Raw genomic sequence first — 22869 nt, 5'->3', positions numbered from 1 at the left:
GTCAATCTATAAGTAGGATTATAGCTTGGTATTTGTAATGATAAAAGCAATTGGTAATTTAAAGATGTCTTTTCCTTATGTGCTTGCTTTTTTCTCTGTCTCTCTCTCTTTTTTTTTTTTTTTCGTAACCATCATGCTGTTCCTTTAGACTTTATTGTAATAGTGTTAGAGGCGGGCCATGTAGATTGGAATTTGGGAGGGGTAAAAAATCATTAGTTTGAAACAACTATGAACCATTTATATCGTCATTTTTATAATGTGACTGTAGTTCTTAAGTCAACTCCAGACTCACTTGCAATGTTACTATTAATGAAAGTCCTACTGTGATTATTTTATATCCTGAATGACACTGGTGGCTCACAAATCTGTTACTTTTTTGATAAAGGGTGTATGTGGAAGGACTTGGTATTTTGCTATGAATCTGAGTCTAGCTTACTAAGAATTGAGTGGAATTATGAAAAATTTAGTGGAACACCAGCTACTGGGGCATTTCTTTCTTTGAGAGAAGAACCAAGTTTATGTGAGCCTCTCCTGCTAGTGTAGAATAGATTCTCATATTTTACGTAGATTTGATAGTAAGTCTTCTTTTTGTTCTTTTTTCAGGAAGCCAAGCTAACAGATCAGTTACCACTTATCATTGTATGTGATCGATTTGACTTTGTCCATGATTTGGTGCTCTATTTATATAGAAATAATCTTCAAAAGTATATAGAGATATATGTACAGAAGGTAAGTAATACTTAAAAAATACCTTACCTTAAATTCTACTTCTCACACTCTGGAAATCTTCATATCCTTTTGAAATTCTGTACAAAATGGGAGTAGCCCGCTACAGTGCCTGGCAACTTTTTTCTTTTCTCGTTCAGAATCGTTATTTGGATTAGAATTTTACTTTCATGTTAAGCGTAAAACAGAACAGACTGGTGTAGTTGAAGAAGTTGGGTGACCTACACACTAGTTACTTAATAACCCAACCCCTGAGGTAGAGGCCCTAGACTCTAGAGCAGTTTTAAAACCATCTTAAACATAGATATTTGAAACCTTACCTTCTAACTTGAGAAATGGAAAAGCAGTTTTGCTGTAATGGAGGTCTTTTAATTAGTCTTTCATACACATCTTATAGCTTCTTTGGGTTTAGAGCAATGCTGAGGTAATTAACCAACCCCTTTCCTCCTTTTTCTGTCTACTTATAAATTTAGACTCTTGGTTTATTACTGAACTTTCAAATTGAGCTTAAAAGAGGGAAATAAGAGTTCCCTTTTTAAAAAAAACCCCTTTTTGTTTTGCTTGTTAGTGACATAATGGCATTTTTTTTCAACCATAGGTGAATCCAAGTCGACTTCCTGTGGTTATAGGAGGATTGCTTGATGTTGATTGCTCTGAAGATGTCATTAAAAATTTAATTCTTGTTGTAAGAGGTCAATTCTCTACTGATGAGCTTGTTGCTGAAGTTGAAAAAAGAAACAGGTATAATACCACTTTAACCTACATAAACGTAGATAAATTAGTAGTCTCTCTTAGCAGGCTAATGGATAAAAAACACAGACTCTCATTTGCCTAAAAGCTGTTGGATAAAACTGGATCATAATTCCCTGGAGACACCTAATTTAGAAGTGACAAGCTAGCTATATTGCTGAGAAAAAAAATCTGTTTTCTGAACCATTACAGTTTTGTCATAGATATTATTTACATGTTTATAATTACAGCTATGGTTTGGCTATGTTTCTAATACAAACTATGTAAAAGGTTTCTTTTTAGTTAGGTATGACACCACTGTTTTAGTAAGTAATTCTTTAATTAATTTATGTCAGGTATAATGAGAGAAAAGAATTCCCTGTGTAACTCTGGGTTAAACTGATTTTTAGTTTGAACCTTAATGTGACAATATGAATTCTGAATTTCCAGTAGAGGAGAATATAGTATAAGTGCTTCTAGTATTTATTATACCATGAAGTCTTTTTTATTTTAGCTGGGAAATTTTGATGAACTGGTTTAGAAAGTGTTACTGTAGCAAATGAGGTTGGTGGATTGGTTTAACTGTGGGAAGTTACTCTATGAAAAGATAACAAGAAAACCTATGTGGCTTAATTTTAACCTGAGTTGGTATAGGTATCCTTGAAATGGTATTCTAGAATTTGTATTTAAATATTTCAAGCAGGAAAATTCTGTATTCAAAGACAATGGAAATACAGAATATAATACTGATTTTAAAAACTTGAGCCTGGTCTGAACGGATTATAGGTCGTAATAATTTAACATTTAGAAAGAGGTTTTATTTGCATCTTAAATCTAATACCTTAAAACCATCTTGTTTGTATATTCTAAGCAAATAGCCAGATAAACTTAGACAGTTTTGTCTTTAAGTTACAGATTACATTGTGATGAACTAGATTCACATCTGAGTCACTAGTTTATATGCCTTAGCTAATACTTATTTTTTCAGTTGCCATGGCATATCTGCTTGTGTTGCACTTGCTTATAGGACCATGATTTTTTTGCCTTAATACAAATTTGTGTCATGACCCTAATGGGAGTGAGTTCATAATAACTATACAAGTTCGGTAGCCAAAATATGGCCTGTTATTTTTCCTGTGGGTGCTTTTATTTTTATTATTATTTTTTTTAAAGTTTGTTTATTTAAGTAATCCTCTCACCCAGCATGGGGCTTGAACTCATGACCCTGAGATCAAGAGTTGGAGGTTCCACCAACTGAGCCAGCCAGGCGCCTCCTCTAGGTGCTTTTAATACTTACACCATTGTCAAAAGAGTATTGGGTCATCAGAACCACTGAAACATAAGCTATAGCTTAGTGAAACCATGCTCCTTGGTGGAGTGGTCATATGACTGCTAGAATTATTAAACCCAGAGCTTCTAAAGCCACCAGATTTTATTCACATTGTGTATTTAGGGTCCTGCCCCCTTTGGCTGTAGATAACGTCTGTTAATTGTGTTAAAATTGTAAGGAACTGGGGCACCTGAGTGGCTCAGTCGTTAGGCATCTGCCTTCAGCTCAGGTCCTGATCCCAGGGTCTTGGGTTTGAGCCCAGCATCGGGCTCCCTCCTTGGCAGGAAGCCTACTTCTCCCTCTCCCACTCCCCCTGCTTGTGTTCCTGCTCTTACTATCTCTCAGTCAAATAAATAAATAAAATCTTTAAAAAACTTATAAGGGAGGGGCGCCTGGGTGGCTCAGTGGGTTAAAGCCTCTGCTTTCGGCTCAGGTCATGATCCCAGGGTCCTGGGATTCAGCCCCATACTGGGCTCGCTGCTTAGTGGGGAGCCTGCTTCCTCTTCTCTCTCTGCCTACTTGTGATCTCCATCTGTCAAATAAATAAATAAAATCTTTAAAAAGAAAAATGATAAGGAACCTTAGATAATCTGGCCTGTTTTTTGGTATGACATTCCCATCTTACTTCCAAACAAAATTTATCTGAAGTTTAGGTATTTTGGCCAGTATTTTTTAAAAAAAAAAGGTATTTTTTCTATATCTTCTAAATAGTGTAGCAGATAGGTCTGGGAGACTCTGAAGAGAATCTTCTATACCTTTTGTATAATCTTGGACAAATCATTTAGCTGTCTCTGAATCTTAATTTCCCAATTTGTAACAAAATTGTTGAGAATTCAAAATTATATATGGGAGAGCATGTTATATACCATAAGGTATTTCTGTAGTTAGCATTGTCAAGAGTTGTGTGTTTTTTAATAATATATCGTGTGTGGTTTTGTGTGTATATGTGGTTGTTTTGTTTTGTTTTGTTTTGAAATACTAGATTGAAACTGCTTCTGCCTTGGCTAGAGGCCAGAATTCATGAGGGCTGTGAGGAGCCTGCTACTCACAATGCATTAGCCAAAATCTACATAGACAGTAATAACAACCCAGAGAGATTTCTTCGTGAAAATCCTTATTATGACAGTCGCGTTGTTGGAAAGTATTGTGAGAAGAGAGATCCACATCTGGCCTGTGTTGCTTATGAACGTGGCCAGTGTGATCTGGAACTTATTAATGTGAGTACTGCTAGCTAAATGTTTACAGAGAGAAGGCTGCATTTTTAAATACCTGTTGTATAATGTTAGATTAGTGAATTTTGAGTTTCGTGGTGGCTTTAGGTGATATAGAGCATTCCTTGTAGCTGTAACTTTTTTAAAAAACTTGATTTGCCAATAATTCCTTATAGTTGTAGCTTTTTAAAAAAACTTTATTTGCCAATAATTGTGAATTTAAAGGGGCCAAAATAGTAAATTAAGTCTGTATTCACCTACTAACATTTTAACCCCAGTAGTTATATCACCTGTGTTCTCATACACTGTCTCATACATAAACACACATACACACCATACATATATGTATATATATGTGTACATATGAGAATATGGTACTTACTTCCTTAGTGTGTATTTTCTGAGACTAAGAGTATTCTGTTTTCATGACCACACTGTAGATACGAACTTTAGTCATCTTGATACTGACAGAATAATTTTAAAATCTGTCTTACTCTAGTTTTGTCATTGCCCCAATAATGTCTTTGTAGCATATACTGAATTTTAATAAAAACTTGGTTGTGACCTATTCAGGTTTATATGTAAAAGTGATGGATTAAAAAAAAAACATGAGCAGGGTATAAATCATAAGAAATAACCTTGAAAACTAAAGTTAGTTTATAGAAATTCTTTACTTTTTATTTTGAAACTAACCTTTAGTATCTTATTTAGGTTTGCAATGAGAATTCCCTCTTCAAAAGTCTTTCCCGCTATTTGGTACGCCGAAAGGATCCAGAATTATGGGGTAGTGTGCTGCTGGAAAGCAATCCTTACAGGAGACCCCTAATTGACCAGGTAAAATTGACAAATGTGTTTAAGGCTTATCTTTTTAACTATGAATAAAACCTTTCCGGGGTGCCTGGGTGGTTCAGTGGGTTAAAGCCTCTGCCTTCGGCTCGGGTTGTGATCCCAGGGTCCTGGGATCAAGCCCCACATCAGGCTCTCTGCTCCGTGGGGAGCCTGCTTCCTCCTCTCTCTCTGCATGCCTTTCTGCCTACTTGTGATCTCTGTCAAATAAATAAATAAAATAATTATTAAAAAAACTTTCCTGTCATCATACCCATATGTACTCAAATAGATCATATTTAACTATGAGAGAAGGCAGTAAAAAGTAGAAAATAAAATTATACTAACATAGATATTGCACACACATCATAAAAATGGTTTTTAGAACCCTAAAAATTGAAGGCTCTTAATGTTTTTAAATTCTTTTGATAGAAGTACAAATATAGAAGAGAATAAATTGAAGGTTATTTATTTTTTGTTCCTGTCCTAGGAAGCATGTCTAAGGAAAATTCCCATTTTAGATACAAAGCTTCCTGGGAGCCATACAATTAGCCAAAAATAGAGGAATTACTGAGTCAGTAGTGCCACATCTATGTAGTTGAATTTGTAGTTAGCCATTAAATGATAATGAGGAGTGGTTATTACAGATAATATTTTAATCAGGGAAAAATAAGTTATGTAATTAGGGTGGTTTTTCTGGAGACTGGAAGTACACATGATGTGGATATACGTGGATTTGTGTAGAAAGACCTTTGTGTGATGAGTTTAAAGGTATTTTTCCTCCTTCATTCTTATTTCAAGTTTTCTGCTGAGATGCCACCTTATTCTTATCAGATAAGGTCTTCAGTAACCATCTTGATTTTCAGTACTTTAACTCCCTAAATAAACAAATATATATATATATATGTATATATATGCACATACATACACATACACACACATACATATGTATGTGTATATATACATATGTATGTGTGTGTATGTGTATGTATGTGCATATATATACATATATATATGTATATATATCTCTCTCTCTGTATACTTTGTAGGTTGTACAGACAGCCTTGTCTGAGACTCAGGACCCTGAAGAAGTGTCAGTAACTGTCAAGGCTTTTATGACTGCAGACCTTCCTAATGAACTCATTGAACTGCTGGAGAAAATTGTCCTTGATAACTCTGTATTCAGTGAACACAGGTACGCTCTAAGAAGGGTCCATTGGCTGTTAATATTCAGTCTTAAATTGCGACCTATCACTTTTGAGAAGAAGATAAAGACAAAGCTTAGAGAATGTTGTTTGAATTCTGACTCTTCCAATAGCCTCCTCTTCTTACCCTGCCTCTGAGACAAAAAACTCTTCATAGCCACAATGTTTATTCTTTATGACTAATAAGATTTTAAAATAATGCAATTTTTTTTTTTCTTGAAAGGAATCTGCAAAACCTCCTCATCCTCACTGCAATCAAGGCTGACCGTACACGTGTTATGGAGTATATTAACCGCCTGGATAATTATGATGCCCCAGATATTGCCAATATTGCCATCTGCAATGAGTTGTTTGAAGAAGCATTTGCCATTTTCCGGAAATTTGATGTCAATACTTCAGCAGTTCAGGTAGGTCTTCAGATTGCCTAAGTTGATTCAGTGTATGCATTATACTGTTAGGCTCAGCATAATTGATTGCTTTGGCATAGAAAAGCAATAAAATCCTAACTGTTTATTATATGTGCTGCCGAAGCAAGCACAATCCTAACTGTTTAAATTTAATTGCTATGTGGCAAGATTCATTCTACTACAATTCAGATTCAAAAATTGTTTGCTTAGGTCTTGATTGAACATATTGGAAATTTGGATCGGGCATATGAGTTTGCTGAACGCTGCAATGAACCTGCAGTCTGGAGTCAGCTTGCAAAAGCCCAGTTGCAGAAAGGAATGGTGAAAGAAGCCATTGATTCATATATCAAAGCAGATGATCCTTCATCCTACATGGAAGTTGTTCAAGCTGCCAATACTAGTGGTATGACTTCTTACTTTTATGTGTTTGTGACCTCAGAATATGTACCTTAGCTATGATTAAGCTAGGCATTAAGATATTGATCTATTCTGAATTTATATAGGAATGAAATACTGCATGGTTTACTTGTGAAGAAATTTAGCACTCCATCTTAGTCCACATATAGAAGGGCTGCATTTTGTGAACTTACAAAGGTCCACAGGGATTATTTTCTGTTTTCAAATCTCAGCATTCTTTTTAAGATTTTATTTATTTGAAAGAGATAGCGAGAGGGAGCACAAGCGGAGGTGGAGGGGAGGAGGGAGAGGGAGAAGCAGGCTTCCCGCTGAGCAGGGATTCCAATGCAGAAATCCCTGGGATCATGACTTGTGCTAAAGGCAGATGCTTAACTGACTGAGCCACCTAGGCATCCCTGAAATCTCTTAAAAAAATTTTTTTTCATTGTTTATTTTTTTATTAACATATAATGTATTATTAGCCCCAGGGGTACAGGTCTGTGAATTGCCAGGTTTACACACTTCACAGCACTCACCATAGCACATACCTTCCCCAGTGTCCATAACCCCACCTCCCTCTCCCTACCCCCCTCCCCCTACCCCCCTCCCCCTGGCAACCCTCAGTTTGTTTTGTGACATTAAGAGTCTCTTATGGTTTGTCTCCCTCCCGATCCCATCTTGTTTCATTTATTCTTTTCCTACCCGCCAAATCCCTCATGTTGCCTCTCAACTTCCTCAAATTAGAGAGATCATATGATAATTGTTTCTCCGATTGACTTATTCGCTAAGCATAATACCCTCTAGTTTCATCCACATTGTCGCAAATGGCAAGGTTTCATTTCTTTTGATGGCTGCATAGTATTCCATCGTGTGTGTGTGTGTGTGTGTGTGTGTGTGTGTGTGTGTGTGTGTGTGTATACACACCACATCTTCTTTATCCATTCATCTGTTGATGGACATCTAGGTTCTTTCCATAGTTTGGCTATTGTGGACATTGCTGCTATAAACATTCAGGTGCACATGTCCCTTCGGATCACTACATTTGTATCTTTAGGGTAAATACCCAGTAGTGTGATTCCTGGGTTGTAGGGCAGCTCTATTTTCAACTTTTTGAGGAACCTCAGTGCTGTTTTCCAGAGTGGCTGCACCAGCTTGCATTCCCACCAACAGTGTAGGAGGGTTCCCCTTTCTCTGCATCCTCGTCAGCATCTGTCATTTCCTGACTTGTGAATTTTAGCCATTCTGACTGTTGTGAGGTGGTATCTCATTGTGGTTTTGGAATTTTGGTTTACTCATAAAATTCTGATTGATTTCTAATCTGACAACTTTAAGGAAAAGGGGAATTCAGCTATTCATTTGGTCAGTGATAATACAGAAATGTAATAAAAGTTTTGCCATTTTAGATACTTTCCATCATTTACATTTATTATTCTCTATTGTTTCCATAGAAAGGAAATAAATAATTCTTGTTTATTTGAGTGAAAAGGTAAATGTTAAGATGTTAGTGTGTGGACTTACTTTCTTCTTTATACCTAGGAAACTGGGAAGAACTAGTGAAGTACTTGCAGATGGCCCGTAAGAAGGCTCGTGAGTCCTATGTGGAGACAGAATTGATATTTGCCCTGGCTAAAACAAATCGCCTTGCAGAGTTAGAAGAATTCATCAATGGGCCAAATAATGCTCATATCCAACAAGTGGGTTTCCTGTTCAAATTTTTTTCAGAGTGTAAAAGATAAGCTGTTAAGGAACTTTTTAAATAGTATCTAACGTATCACAACTGATGATTTCCAAGAAAAAATGTGTCTCAGTATTAAATTGAGTTACGACTATGGAAAGAGGATCGAGTTTACACTTAATGAAAATGAATTGTATTTGTTTCAGGTTGGTGACCGTTGTTATGATGAAAAGATGTATGATGCTGCTAAACTATTGTATAATAATGTTTCCAATTTTGGACGCTTGGCATCTACCCTGGTTCATCTGGGTGAATATCAGGCAGCTGTTGATGGAGCTAGGAAAGCTAACAGTACTCGAACATGGAAAGAGGTAATCTTAACACCAGTTCGAAGAATTAAGATTCTTGGAAATCTCTTTAAATGATTAATTGAATTAACCAGCCATGTTTATATTTGTGTTTACATAATTGAAATTTTCGTTATAGGTCTGCTTCGCCTGTGTAGATGGTAAGGAGTTTCGTCTTGCTCAGATGTGTGGGCTTCATATAGTAGTACATGCAGATGAATTGGAGGAACTTATCAACTACTATCAGGTAATGAACAGGGGTCTTTTATTAATTGAGAGCTATTGCTGCAGATGGTCTTATCTTTAATTGTGTATTTCCCTTATTCAGGATCGAGGCTACTTTGAAGAACTGATAACCATGTTGGAAGCAGCGCTGGGACTTGAGCGAGCTCATATGGGAATGTTTACCGAATTAGCTATTCTATATTCTAAATTTAAGCCACAGAAAATGAGGGAGCACCTGGAGCTGTTCTGGTCCAGAGTGAATATTCCTAAGGTAACGCAGCTTTTAACATTGTGAGGTGGCTCTATAGCTGTAATTAAAACTTTAAAACATCTTTCCTTTTTTAGGCTTTAGCTAGAATTACAGACTCCTATCTGAAGCATTTAAGTCTTTTCTTACGTAGGTGCTTAGAGCTGCAGAACAAGCTCATCTTTGGGCAGAATTGGTGTTTTTGTATGACAAGTACGAAGAATATGATAATGCCATAATTACTATGATGAATCATCCAACTGATGCATGGAAAGAAGGGCAGTTCAAAGATATCATTACCAAGGTGTGTATCTTCTTCAGAAGATAGAATTTTTGAAAGGAGAAAGCTCATTAGGAAATGACTCTTAATTTACATGTGGGTTTTTCCCCTTTTAGGTTGCCAATGTAGAACTATACTACAGAGCAATACAGTTCTACTTAGAATTCAAGCCTCTGTTGTTAAATGATTTGCTGATGGTGCTGTCTCCACGGTTGGATCATACTCGTGCTGTCAATTATTTCAGCAAGGTAATTTTAAAAACTTCAGAATTTCAGGGTGGTGCCTTAGTTGGTTAAATAGCTGCCTTCAGCTTGGATCATGATCCCAGAGTCCTGGGATCGAGCCCTGTGTTGGGCTTCCTGCTCAGTGGGGACCCTGCTTCAAGAACCTCGACCACTTCCCCTGCTTATACGTGCACGCAGGTGTGTTCTCTCTCTCTCTCAATCTGTGTCAAATAAAATTGGGGGACAAAAAAAAACAACAACCTTTAAGAATCTCAGCAAGGAACTAAGACATGTTGGGATAACTTTTGTTGAACGTTAAGGATATGCTCTGTTTGTAACAAAACTCTTTATTTTAAAGGTTAAACAGCTACCGCTGGTGAAACCATATTTGCGTTCAGTTCAAAACCACAATAATAAATCTGTGAACGAATCACTGAACAACCTCTTCATTACAGAAGAAGATTATCAGGTAAAACCTTTTATTTCTTGCATATATTTTCCAAGACTCGGGTTATGATTGAGTGGTTAAATTGATGTGTTTGGGTTAAAAAAAAAAAAAGCCCAGTATCCTTTAGAATTGTAAACAGTAGGTACTTAGATGCCTGGGATCTAAATTTAGTGATGTTTTCAGGATTGATAAATCTGAGTTCTAATTGCCAAGTTTGCAGAATTTTGCTTAGATCATGTCTTAGTTGATGCTTGAGAAAAATATTGTAGTTACTTTGTTCTTAATCATCTAGATTTTAGGTGAGGTTCAAAAAGTCTTTGAACTAAAACTTAAACGTACTTGGTTTTAAGTGTATTTATTCTCTGCTTTTCTTGCTCAGTAGCATATTAGTATCTGTCTTTTAATAAACTTTAGCTAGGGAACAATTTTGCAAACATAAAGTTAGAATTAAGGTAGGGGTGCCTGGGTGGCTCAGTGGGTTAAGCCTCTGCCTTCAGCCCAGGGCATGATCTCAGGGTCCTGGGATCAAGTCCCGCATTGGGCTCTCTGCTCAGCTCTCTGCTCAGGAGCCTGCTTCCCCCTCTCTCTGCCTGCTGCTCTGCCTGCTTGTGATCTCTGTCTGTCAAATAAATAAATAAAATCTTTAAAAAAAAAAAATTAAGGTTAAATTTGTTCCCTTTTTTTTCTCTTACTATTAGTGTGATGGGTTCAGATCTCATGCTAATCTGTATTCCTAAGTTCCATGTTTAATTGTATCAGGAGTTTCTCTAAAGCAAAGAATCTTATCCTCCAAATTACAAATCCTCCCATTTTCGTTAACTGTTCAAGTTCTTGATACTGAAAACCTTGGAGAAAATTGCACGTTTAGAAATTCTACATTTTTTATAGTACCTTTTATAAATTTTATAGTACCTTTGAGGACATTGTTATACAGTCAGATCAAAGAATCTCCGTACTTGTTCAGCTTGCAACTTTCAGGCCTGAGGCTTGAATCTAGGCTGTTGTATTATAAGAAGGCTCATTGATCAAGTTGTATTTTAGACACATATCATACAGTATATCGGTCAAGTCAGACACAGTAATGACTTCTTGATAAAAAATGATGGAACAAGTTTTAAACTAAAACTGATTTGGCATTGGATTTTTTTGCTTTTTAAAGGCTCTGCGAACATCAATAGATGCTTATGACAACTTTGACAATATCTCACTTGCTCAACGTTTGGAAAAACATGAACTCATTGAGTTCAGAAGAATTGCTGCTTATCTCTTCAAAGGCAACAATCGCTGGAAACAGAGTGTAGAGCTGTGCAAGAAAGATAGCCTGTACAAGGTGGATAAAGTTGGTGGGGGCAGCCCTATTAAATCAAGAACTGGATGATCTGTTTTAACTCTAAGAATGTTATATTTGAAGTGATTATGGTCTATACAAGTATCAGTGTATGAGAATTGCCTTTAATCCCCCATTTGAGGGGGATGGTAATTAAGTCATTTTCTTGATTCTGAGGGTCATCTTCTGTTTGTGTCAAATCTCTGTTTAAAAAACAAAAAAGTCACCTTGTCATATTTTCTTTCAAGAAATCAATTTTGAATGTTTTCCTCCCTCATTGTATTACTCGTTTTGCCAGTTTATTACATTTGAGTTTATTTAATGTTTGACCTTCATCCTTTCCTTTGAATAGGATGCAATGCAGTATGCCTCTGAATCTAAAGATACTGAGTTGGCTGAAGAACTCCTACAGTGGTTTTTGCAGGAAGAAAAAAGAGAGTGCTTTGGAGCTTGTCTTTTTACCTGTTATGATCTTTTAAGGCCAGATGTTGTCCTGGAAACTGCATGGAGGCACAATATCATGGATTTTGCCATGCCCTATTTCATCCAGGTCATGAAGGAATACTTGACAAAGGTAATGGTGCCTCTTAGTATACTCAGAACTATTTATCTTAAGGATTTGTAAAATTCCACATGCAGATTTATTTTTTTCAAATGTTTTTTTCTCTAGTAGAAGTGTTAAGTCATTTGGTTGTCATAAAATATTTTTATTCTTCAGTAATTTATAATGTCTGACAAATGACATTGAATGGAAAAGGGAACTCAAACATAACTTGTCAGAATGTTTACCCTTCACGTATTTCTGAGGGTGAATAGTGTTACTTCTATATTGTATAGTTTGGGTTTTTTTAAACATCTACTAAAAAGATTTTTTTCCCCCCAGAAATAACCTCTTCCTCAAATCAGTTCTTATAACTCAGATATCCATAACTTAGTAGTGTAGATTCCCTTTTATTTGGTTGCTTCTTGACTTTAATATATCTGCCTGTTTTCTTCTGGGGAAGCAAAATCTATATTCTTAACATCCCATTGATCTTCTGGTAGTACATTTTGGTAGCTTAACCCCTAATTTAAAAATATAGCAGGTTAATAATTAACAACATATTACCTAAAAATGCATTAAACAAGCCATGGGTATAATCATCTTACAAAATTCACTTAATGTACCTTTTCGATGTCATAATTTTTTTTTACTTACTTGATCCTCAACAGTTACTAGCTTTTTTACTGTAGAACATTTTTAAATGGTCCTAAGGGATCCATTTGTTAAAACTTATTAAAATCAGTCTCACATCTGACTCTTCAGCATGTCTGAGTAAAGGGGGAAAAAAAAGTACTGCTAATGACCCCTATATGAATATTTCCTTAGGGTGCCATCTAAGTAGATACCATTGTGTTGAGTCATAATTTTATAAGAATTAGCATTTTTGGTATAAAAACTGCTTGAAGTCCAGTATAAGAAAACGTTTGCCTTATGTTAGCCATAGATGAGAATAGCTTCTTTTCATATGCATAATGCCAACTTAAGAGACCTGGCTCTAAGCTGCTGTTAACCGAAATGCTGTAAGTTTTACTAGCGATTAAGCTGCTTTCTATCACACTGACTCTAGCATAAATTCTTCTGCAGTAAGCTCTGAAGTTTAAAAAAAAATCCTAAATTTTGCTTCCAGTATGCCCTTTATTTTCACTTTTCTCATGCCTTTTTTAGTGGTTAGTTGTTTCTCCCCTAAACCTTTGTTGCTGATTCTACCTTTTTATGCTCAATATGGAATTTGATTTTTTTTCTAAGCTGCACCTTCTGAATTCCTTTGCAGGTTGATGCAATAAAGGAAAAGGTGAAAGTTGATTCTTTTCCATCTTTAAGTCTGGAGGACTAAGTCTAAGGAATTTGCATGATTTTTTTTCCTTCCTTTTCTACACTGCTGCTGCTGCTTTTTCCCCCAAATAAATTTTCACTAAAGCCTCTGCAAGTCCCTTGAAACATAACTATAATAGAGCTGTAGGACATTAGTAGATGTTTGCTACTAATCGGCTAATAGGCTTTAGGAAGGGCAGGAGGCTAATCAGTAGTTGGTTCACAGTCTCTCTTAAATATATTATTAAAAACCGAGCCTGGTGAGTTTCCATATTAATTCCAAAGTTTCAGGAAATTTCTCTTCCCTGTCAGGGTATCTGGACCATAATAGGATTTTCTTAATACTCTAAATAAATTTAAGCAGCCTCTGGTTTTATTTTGTGAGCTTTGCCTGACAGTTGTTGAATTTATATATGTATATATATGCCCTAAAAGGTTTTTGGGGTTTTTTTTTTGGTATTGAAGGACTGTGATCCAGTTTCTGATCTCTTGATTCTTACTAATTTTTTGCTGAAAGTAGATACAAGAGATACTAGCTGCTTCCGAAGAGACTTTCCTCATGTTTCTCCAGGTGTCCAGTTCTTATGGTGCTAGTCCATTTTCAAGAAGAATCAAAACTTTTTTAATCATGAGAGTAGCTTGCTATAATTGTTGCTAAGCAACATGGATTATTTCTGTATATAATGAAGCAATATTAACTTCTTCCTGTAATAAGGCACACCTCTGAAGCTACCTAAAATTTGCTGTTACTCATCCGTTGGCTTGTCCAAGGTCAAATTTAGGCACCTTTTTGGTTGCTGCTTCCTTCATTGGCTTGTCTCCATCCCAGTGTAAATGAAACAAACTATGACTGGTATCAAATTGTTGTACTAAAAGGGTGGGAAGGTAAAGGAGAGTTGAAACAAATTTGAAAGACTTTGGGTGGGGGACAATGCCTTGGCATTATGTTGAACCAAACTGGAATCACCATTGGAACTTACGGCAAACCTGAGTAAAATGCATTGTGTGTGAGGCCCTTCAGCAGCTAGTAAAGCAAGGCAGTTAGAAAGCGTGTGTGTGAAAAACAGGTAATTGAACTGCAGTGTTATGCATTGTTTTAAATCAAGCATGTACAACAGTCATTGCAATTACATCATACTACTTTTGAAACTCTTAAAGCATTGCTGTGGGCTGTGTGTGTTTTCTTGAGAGCCTGTATAGCAACAGTCATCTTCAGATCTCACTTCTTGCTTCAGTACTTTTGCCTTTTTTTCATGCACACATACACCAAAATAACTGACTGCATGTTAACTTTTCCTCTGCAGCATATTGCAGTCTTTGTGGAAAAGCCTTTTACATTATAGTGAATTTTTAATAGTACAGATGGAACTGAACTCAGTGACATGCTTATCTGTGTTTTTCTTTTTAAATCCAAGGATCAGAAACTTTTGTTACAGCTCTTAACAAAAGCTTATGTTCATTAAAGCCTTCTCTGCTTTTCTTTTTTGAGCAATCTAAATTGGGTCAGTGGAAACAAAAATTAGATGTTGCTGTGCCAGAGGCTGTCCCATTATATAGAAAAATAAAATTTTTGCTTAATTTGATGCTATTCCTTCAGAGTTACTATTTTTTGTTCTTTCCCCCCATGCCCAACCTGTCTGTGACCATGCCTGGGCATTGTGGTATTGTTAGCTTTTCTTCTAAGTCTTTAATGTATACTACTTTAATAGGACGTCTTTCTTGAACATTCTATTTAGGTTCACCTCTGACATTAATGTTTAAACATGTGTTCCCTTCAGATTCTTTTCCTTGAAAGTCTGGAAATGTATTATGCAGTGGTGACTTTTTTTTTTGTTGGTGTTTCATTTTTCTTCTAATAACTTGGAAGTTATTTACACTCATCCATGTATTTTTTTGTATAACCTCTTTAGCTCACTCTTGGATACTGTTTAGTTAGCAAAACCCTATCTGACCCTGATGGCACAGACTGTGCTTCATAGTATACAGCTGAAATAATTTTTAAGCTTGAATGCCAAATATTGGGTATTTCTCATGGTACTTCTATTCCATAGTTGTTTTTAATTCAATATAGGGGTAATTTGTAACACTGAACTCATAGGCCATGAAATAGGAAAACGGCATACAAAAGCATAATCAGTCCATTTTCCGAGTGTAGAAAAACCACATTTTATCTGAAGGTATCTGGGTGTGTACCCCAACTTTTCTCAGATTATTCTCTGACACACTAGAATCGATTTGATTTACATTTATAATATTTAATATGGGACAAAATATGTATAAAATACTGTCCTGACCTTAATAACACATGCATTTTTAAATCATTTCAAATAGAAACTACAGGCTACTTTAACCTTTTTAGGACCCGGTCTTTATAATTTTTCACTAAAGTCTGCATGTCTTCTTTTGTGATTTTCACTGTTTACCTTTTTGAAGAATACGCCATGACCATTCATTAAAAGTTTTTCCTGCACTCTGCCCCCCATCTCACCCAACACACTTAGGACTTGGAAAATCACGAGTAATAAATAACATCAAAATTTGAAGTTTTAATTTTACCTCAGGTATAATGATAGACTTTTAAATATAGTTTAAAAGACAAATATAATTTAAAATGTAGGTGGAAGTTGTATAGTAGACATCCCATAAGCCCTCTGTCCTGATAACATTTCTCCCCAATTTTTCACAGAATAACAGAACCAAATCCTGTTAGTCCTAGAATAAATTTTGCAGAATATCTTATTCAGTTATCATTATACAGACAGGAAATTTGAGGATTGGTGTAATGGTCTGCCAGGGTCACTCAACTAGTTTGTGGAAGGACCTATGTACTCCAGCTCCTTTCTTTCACTTTTTTAAAAAACTTTTTTAAACATTCGGACTCCTACAGTATTAGTTCTTTCTGATACTATCCACTTTTATTTAGAGTAGTTAGAATGTAATAGCCATTTACTACTTCAATTAAAAGCAAAAAAATTCTTCCTCCAAGACACTGGGGCAAAAATTAGGCATTCCTACTACTATTTCTACTTCTTAGAAAATAGAGCATTAGAACATGCAGCCTGTCTTTATCAAACAGTGGAATATGGGGCCACTTCGTGTCTTAAACTTCAGTCTGCACCTGTAACAGTATCAGCAGAAACTTTGCACACTTGGCAAAAGATAGCTTATTCCAAATGAGCATTTGTCCAGTCATTAACTCATTTACTTCTTTGAATATCTTTTCCTTTGGGGAGGGAAGTTTTGCCTGGTCATGAGTTCATTATTACTACCCTTTGACATGGTTTAAACTTCATTTGAAAAAGTGGTTCCTTCTCGTTACTTCCCTCCCTCAGGCTGGCTGCATCCTAGCATGCCCAGTTTTAGCCTGGCGTGAGCTTTTATGGCATTTATAAATCCCTCCTTTCTGAGGGTTTATAATGACAGTGCTAAAAATCACCTTGACTGAACTGTGAACATTGCCAATGAATTTGAGGGGGCCTGAGAATGTTCTTTAGTCTGTTTTATTTTGACAAAATTTAACATACTAAGGCTTTTCCACTTTCTGCCATAAACCTAGGTTTGTAATACTTTTGAGGTGCTAAGTAACATTACCTGTTTTTCTCCAGGTGGATAAATTAGATGCTTCAGAGTCACTGAGAAAAGAAGAAGAACAAGCTACAGAGACGCAACCTATTGTTTATGGTAATTTTGCTCTCTTTGTTTAACCCCACAGAAAAGTATTAGGCAGACACTTTCATTCTCTAGGGATCCTACCTCAAAACAGAAATATAGTAAGTTTCTAAAGTGCAAAAGGCTCACTGAGTTTAGGAATAATTTTGCCATCTTTTTCTGAAAACAGTCTTAAAGCAGACTTTGAAATTGTTGATTAAGGTCATCTTAAATGCAAAGACAATATTAAAAACCAGTTACTTAAGATCATAACTTTAATTTTCTTATTGCCTGCTCACTGATTGATTTGTAAATTACTAAGAAATATTAATGAGTTCAGTTTTCAGAAATGCAGAAAGAAGAGAACATGCCAAGGGTGTCTTTATTGTGCTTTTCATAAAGAGTACATCTTTAAGTTCTAACCAGGGCAGAGAACTGGGTTATTTCCATTTGAGGACTTTCCAGAGAGAGAGGATCTTGAGACTCTCTGTCAATATTGAAGGCAGTTTAATTTCTTCTATGTGCAAGTCTGAGCTACTTCCCCTTTCCCTTTTACTCTTGGTGAGCATACTCATTTGAACAATGAATTAATTAGGTAGCTATAAATTACAGCACTATAACCAGGTGTTCTTTGGAGGAAAGCATAAAATTGTGACCACCTTGCTAAAGGAAATGATAAACTACAAATCTGTTATGACAGTTATCTTTTTATTATATATTAAAAGGATTCCAGGAATTTAGAGGACTGTGTGGTTTTGATAAAGTTGGAGAAGATAAATCTAAAAGATTAAAGATGATTAGATTAAAGCAGGTTAAAAGATTAGAGCAAGATGTTTGACATATTTGAGATAGGAAACACAGTATCCCATAATACTTTGGGGGTACCTACTGAATTTGGCTTATCTTCAGAGCGTTTAAATGGAGAGTTGGTCTAGGCAGTTGAAAATTTCAGCATTAAGGTTAAAAGTGATTTTTACAAACTGCTGATTTCCAAAAAGAATTTACTCACAAACAACAATTTTCCTTGTTCATAAAAAAATGACACGAGGTCACTTGTCTGAGAGAGAAACCTTGCACTAGGTTTACATTCATTTGGGGGTTTAAATCTACTTCTTATGTGGGGGAGTGAGTAGAGATACTATGTTGTTTTCTCCCTTTAAATAAGACGGGTTTTCTACAGGTTGTTTTCTTTATGTGGTCAACCACTACTTAAAATACTTAAGAGTGTTGGGGCGCCTGGCAGGCTTAGTCAGTAGAGACTGCTACTCTTGAGCTCAGAGTTGTGAGTTTGAGCCCCACTGTTGGGGGGATAGTTTACTTAAATTTTTTTTTTTTTATTTTTAATGAAGTACATAAGAGCATTAACAGTATTTGAAACAGGGTGTATACTCTTTAAGTATTCATACCTAATGTATATTTCTATGTCTTATTTTTGTTTTAATTAGTACTAGATTCTTTGCTAGATAGACATTAGATTATCATTTCATTACTACTTAGATATGTTTAAAGCAGTTTTCTTGGTTTTTTTTTTTTTTTTTTTTTTTTTTTTAAAGATTATTTATTTATTTTAGAGAGAGGGAGAGATCTCTCTTGCATGCCAGCAGGGGCAGGGGTAGAGGGAGAAGGAGAGAGAATCTTAAGCAGGACTCCCTGATTAGTGCATAGCCCAGCTTCGGGGCTCCCACAACCTTACAATCATGACCTGAGAGTCAGGAATCAGACGCTAACCTACTGAGAGGCTAAATCAGGAATTTAAATCAGAAACCTAAATCAGAAATTTTATTTTTTTAAAGATTTTACGTATTTATTTGACAGAGAGATCACGAGCAGGCAGAGCGAGAGGAGGAAGCAGGCTCCCTCCTGAGCAGAGAGCCCGATGTGGGGCTCGATCCCAGGACCTGAGATCATGACCTGAGCCAAAGACAGAGGCTTTAATCCACTGAACCACCCAGGATCCCCTAAATCAGAAATTTAAATCTAACTTTAAAAGTTCATCTGTGAGAAAAACACATCTATTAAAAAAAATTAAGCTTTTCTAGGCTTATATATTGTCACCCTAACAGTTGTTGAGCGACTGCCTTAGGCTCAGAGTATTGGGATCAAGCCCTGCATCGGGCTTTCTGCTCACTGGGAGGCCTGCTTCTCCCTCTCTCTCCCACTCCCCTTGCTTGTGTTCCCTCTCACTCTCTCTCTGTCAAATAAACAAACATAAAATATAAAAACAAACAAACAAAAAAACGTGTTACATAATGTATGAGTACCATGGAGTGATGAGCTTATTGGCAGCTGTCTTGCTCAGTCATGTCAGGCATGTCTGTGTATACTGCTTTACATGAAATGAAATAACATAGTTACTGTTATAGTTCTGTCCTCTGCCCTAAATTGTTCGCTTTTTTTTTTTTTTAAGATTTTATTTATTAATTTGACAGAGAGAAATCACAAGTAGACAGAGAGGCAGCCAGAGAGAGGGAAGCAGGCTCCCTGCTGAGCAGAGCCCGATGCGGGACTTGATGCCAGGACCCTGAGATCATGACCTGAGCAGAAGGCAGCGGCTTAACCCACTGAGCCACCCAGGCGCCCTAAATTGTTGGCTTTTTAGGCAGAACCCTTCTTATTAAGGTGATTGTCATGCCAAAATTGTGATAGTCAAAAGAGCCACCACAAAACTCATTCTAAGTTGTGATTATATTGTTAAGAGTGTGTGAGATTAGAGTGTGATAGTCTTACAGTGCTAACAATTTCTCCCACCCCCTGCCTCCCCACCCTCTGACCCTTCATGTTTTTCTTCTCTAGGTCAGCCCCAGTTGATGCTGACAGCAGGACCCAGTGTTGCAGTCCCTCCCCAGGCACCTTTTGGCTATGGTTATACTGCACCACCCTATGGGCAGCCACAGCCTGGCTTTGGGTACAGCATGTGAGACAGAAAGCTGATCCTGTAGTCGCATATTTTCTTACTGAAACATCGTCTCTACTGCTTCTCAGTTTATAACGGGGAAAACAGGCACATGTTCTTGTAACCTTTATTTCATGAAGGACTACTTTGTTTCTAACTATAAACTCGGATCACCTATGTTAAAAGCTTATTTCACATTCCGCATCATTTTAGAATTTATTTTCAAAGGGGAATAGTTTCAGTGTTTTATTCACTCGGGCTTTTTTTTTTTCTTCCCCCTCATACTTTGAAGAACTGCTTAATACTCAATCTGTTGTGAAGAATCTGATTTGCACTCTGTAGTGTTTAAAGAGAAAAAAACTCTAATATTGATTCTCTTAAATTTAGTGTATGTAAACAGCTTTCGATATGTATTGTCTAAATGCATTTAAATCTCTTTACTTAAAAGCTACAGCAAAAATATTGGTATGTGACCATGTAAGACTGTCAATGCCAACAAAGACAACACTAATCAGCATATCCTACATTGGATTGCAGTGCTCTCCAAATTATTTGAAAAATGCATTACAGACAACCTGCCTGACTTTTAAATGAGCATAAAAGGCCCTTTAACCTATGCAGGATTCCTCATTATGCATATAGAAAATGCTAGTGTGTTTTTGCTCACTTCATATGTAACAGGTGCCCTTATGTTGTGCTGTATCCTGTGCTTTTTCTGTGGGACCATTCCATTCAGGAACAAAGCGCACCATGATTCCAATCTGTGTGTATTTACTAACCCTTCCCTGAGGTTTGTGTATGTTGGATATTGTGGTGTTTTAGATCACTGAGTGTACAGAAGAGAGAATTCAAACAAAATATTGCTGTTCTTCAGTTTTGTTTGTGGAATTTGAAATTACTCAAATTTAAAATAAATTACTGGACTGTGGAAATAACACGTAGAATGGCAGTTTTAATTAAATACCTCTCAAACTTTAACCAAAAGAACTGTGGTTGTCATAGTTTCGTACTGAAAACTGAGGCATGGTACAGTGAGGCAGGAGCACAGAAGCAGAGTGAGCACTGGGACCTGTGGAAACACAGCGTTATATTGTGTGCATTCCTGTAGTTAATAAGGTACATGTGGTAGTCTGAAGAAACAGCACTGTAGTGGGCTACATTTTGGCTGTCTCCCATCATTTTCACCAAGGTGGTACCTTAGGTTTTTATCTAAGCATTTCACTTAAATATACAGATATGGATGTTTTATTAACTTGAAATAAAAATTTGTAAGCATGTAATTAACATACTGCCCCTTAGGGCCCCCAAATTATGGGTACTTTGTTTTTTAACTGGTGTTTGAATTCAGCCTTTTTTGTTTATGGCTGAGAATGTTACTTTGTTTATTTCATTGTTAATCCTCAATAGAGTTAGAGAGCCCGCACCTAGCCTTGTGTTGTCCTATAGTTCTCTAGGTAAGGCAGATGACCATCAGCTGCATGGAAGGCTTTTTTTGAAACTTAGAACCCCTGCCCTTTCCCACTTGTAATCATCCCTTATTTTCCTATCAAAAATTAAAGTATTAGCTGTTAAATACCTTTCCTTTTCTGGTTTGTCAAACTGAAAACATCCGGCTATACTTAAGTTTCTGTAGGATCTCTGCACCTACCCCCCTTCTATTGTTATCAAAATCATGAGGGAGAATAGCAATGGTCCCTGGAAGTTTGTTCTTTTCAGAGTCAAGATTTGTTTTTCTGAATCTTTCCTGTACTTTGAATCAGGTGGGGGTTTTGTTTTTCCAGTGGAATAATTCATCTCTTTTCCTTAAGTTAAATATTTAGTAAAGGTTTTCTTAAAACCTTAAGAATTAAAAAAAACAAAAAACCCAACAACCGTGTTCTAAAATGTGATACTACGTCCAATGAAACAGAGTTGCTGCATCAACCATCCCTAATGGGCTAATTACAGGCTGTTACAGAAACTGTAGCAGTGCATGACAGAGGTTCAAATCCTGAGCAAGCTGAACATCTGAACATGTTCCCTCTTGTGTATGTTAACATGATGAGTACTTTCCAGAATTATTTTCAGGAGTATGTTTAAATCACACTGCCTACCTACCTCTCGACTTGGCAGTAAAGTATTATACAGTAAGTGGTAGAACAAATTGGTAATAAACTTTATTTTAAGGTGTCTTCCCGAACATTACTCTGAATAGGTGGATGGTCTGGGAAAAGAACTAAAAACAGAGTATTAAGAGTTCTTACAATTCTCAAATTTAACTGAAATGGAAGGGAAGAAGGGAAAGAGAGATTTAATGGGAAACCTCTCTGGAGGTAAACATGTTTTCAATGATCTTTCGCTCTACTATCCAAATACAGCCATTGTACCAAAAATATCTTACTTGTTGATAATTATTTCGACATAGACATTAGACATCATACAACATATTCAACAACAGGAACAAACTGACATGATCTCCAGGTAGGGCTGCTTGAACTTTTAGTCACGAAGACATTGTCACACTAGTGGTTCTCAAACTTAAGATCCTTTTATACTCTTAAATTATGAAGATCCCAAAGAGCTTTAGTTTAAGTGGAATTGTGAGTGTTGATATTTACTGTATTAGTAATTAAAACATTTTAAAATTTAATTCATTTAAATATAACTTAAACTCATTGCCTGTTAACCAACCATAATTCTCAAAACAAGTGAAAGTGGCATGGCACTGTTTTTTACAAGTCTCTTCAAAGTTCATCTTCACAGAGGACAGCTGGATTCTCATATTTGTTTCTATAATCAATATATTCTTTTTTAAAGTATGTGAAAAAAGTCTAGCCTCATGCAGATATGTAATTAGGAAAGGAAGGGAGTATTTTAGTAGCCCTTTGAGAT

General features: G+C 36.2%; 1 protein-coding gene across 2 annotated transcripts in view; it reads left to right on the top strand.

Annotated features, from left to right (window-relative positions):
- The window catches only part of CLTC (clathrin heavy chain), a 66093-nt gene extending 44522 nt beyond the window's left edge, over positions 1–21571 (top strand). Inside the window, exons 15-33 of one of the 2 annotated variants that reach the window (XM_032321149.1) lie at positions 604–729; positions 1325–1467; positions 3768–4002; positions 4708–4830; positions 5871–6016; positions 6250–6433; positions 6644–6836; positions 8366–8523; positions 8711–8875; positions 8991–9098; positions 9180–9347; positions 9478–9627; positions 9720–9851; positions 10186–10296; positions 11435–11605; positions 11955–12176; positions 13417–13437; positions 17063–17138; positions 19899–21571. In XM_032321149.1, the coding sequence (XP_032177040.1) occupies positions 604–729; positions 1325–1467; positions 3768–4002; positions 4708–4830; positions 5871–6016; positions 6250–6433; positions 6644–6836; positions 8366–8523; positions 8711–8875; positions 8991–9098; positions 9180–9347; positions 9478–9627; positions 9720–9851; positions 10186–10296; positions 11435–11605; positions 11955–12176; positions 13417–13437; positions 17063–17138; positions 19899–20023 (2757 nt within the window). In that variant the 3' untranslated portion in view covers positions 20024–21571. The remainder of the gene's footprint in view (positions 1–603; positions 730–1324; positions 1468–3767; positions 4003–4707; positions 4831–5870; positions 6017–6249; positions 6434–6643; positions 6837–8365; positions 8524–8710; positions 8876–8990; positions 9099–9179; positions 9348–9477; positions 9628–9719; positions 9852–10185; positions 10297–11434; positions 11606–11954; positions 12177–13416; positions 13438–17062; positions 17139–19898) is intronic. The other variant, XM_032321150.1, reaches the window with a different exon arrangement.
- The last annotated feature ends 1298 nt before the right edge of the window (positions 21572–22869 follow it).

The sequence above is a fragment of the Mustela erminea genome, chromosome 18, assembly GCF_009829155.1.
Source record: "Mustela erminea isolate mMusErm1 chromosome 18, mMusErm1.Pri, whole genome shotgun sequence".
Classification (NCBI taxonomy): Eukaryota; Metazoa; Chordata; class Mammalia; order Carnivora; family Mustelidae; genus Mustela; species Mustela erminea.
The sequence above is the reverse complement of the archived record's forward strand: the minus strand, read 5'-3'. Positions and strand labels throughout refer to the sequence as shown.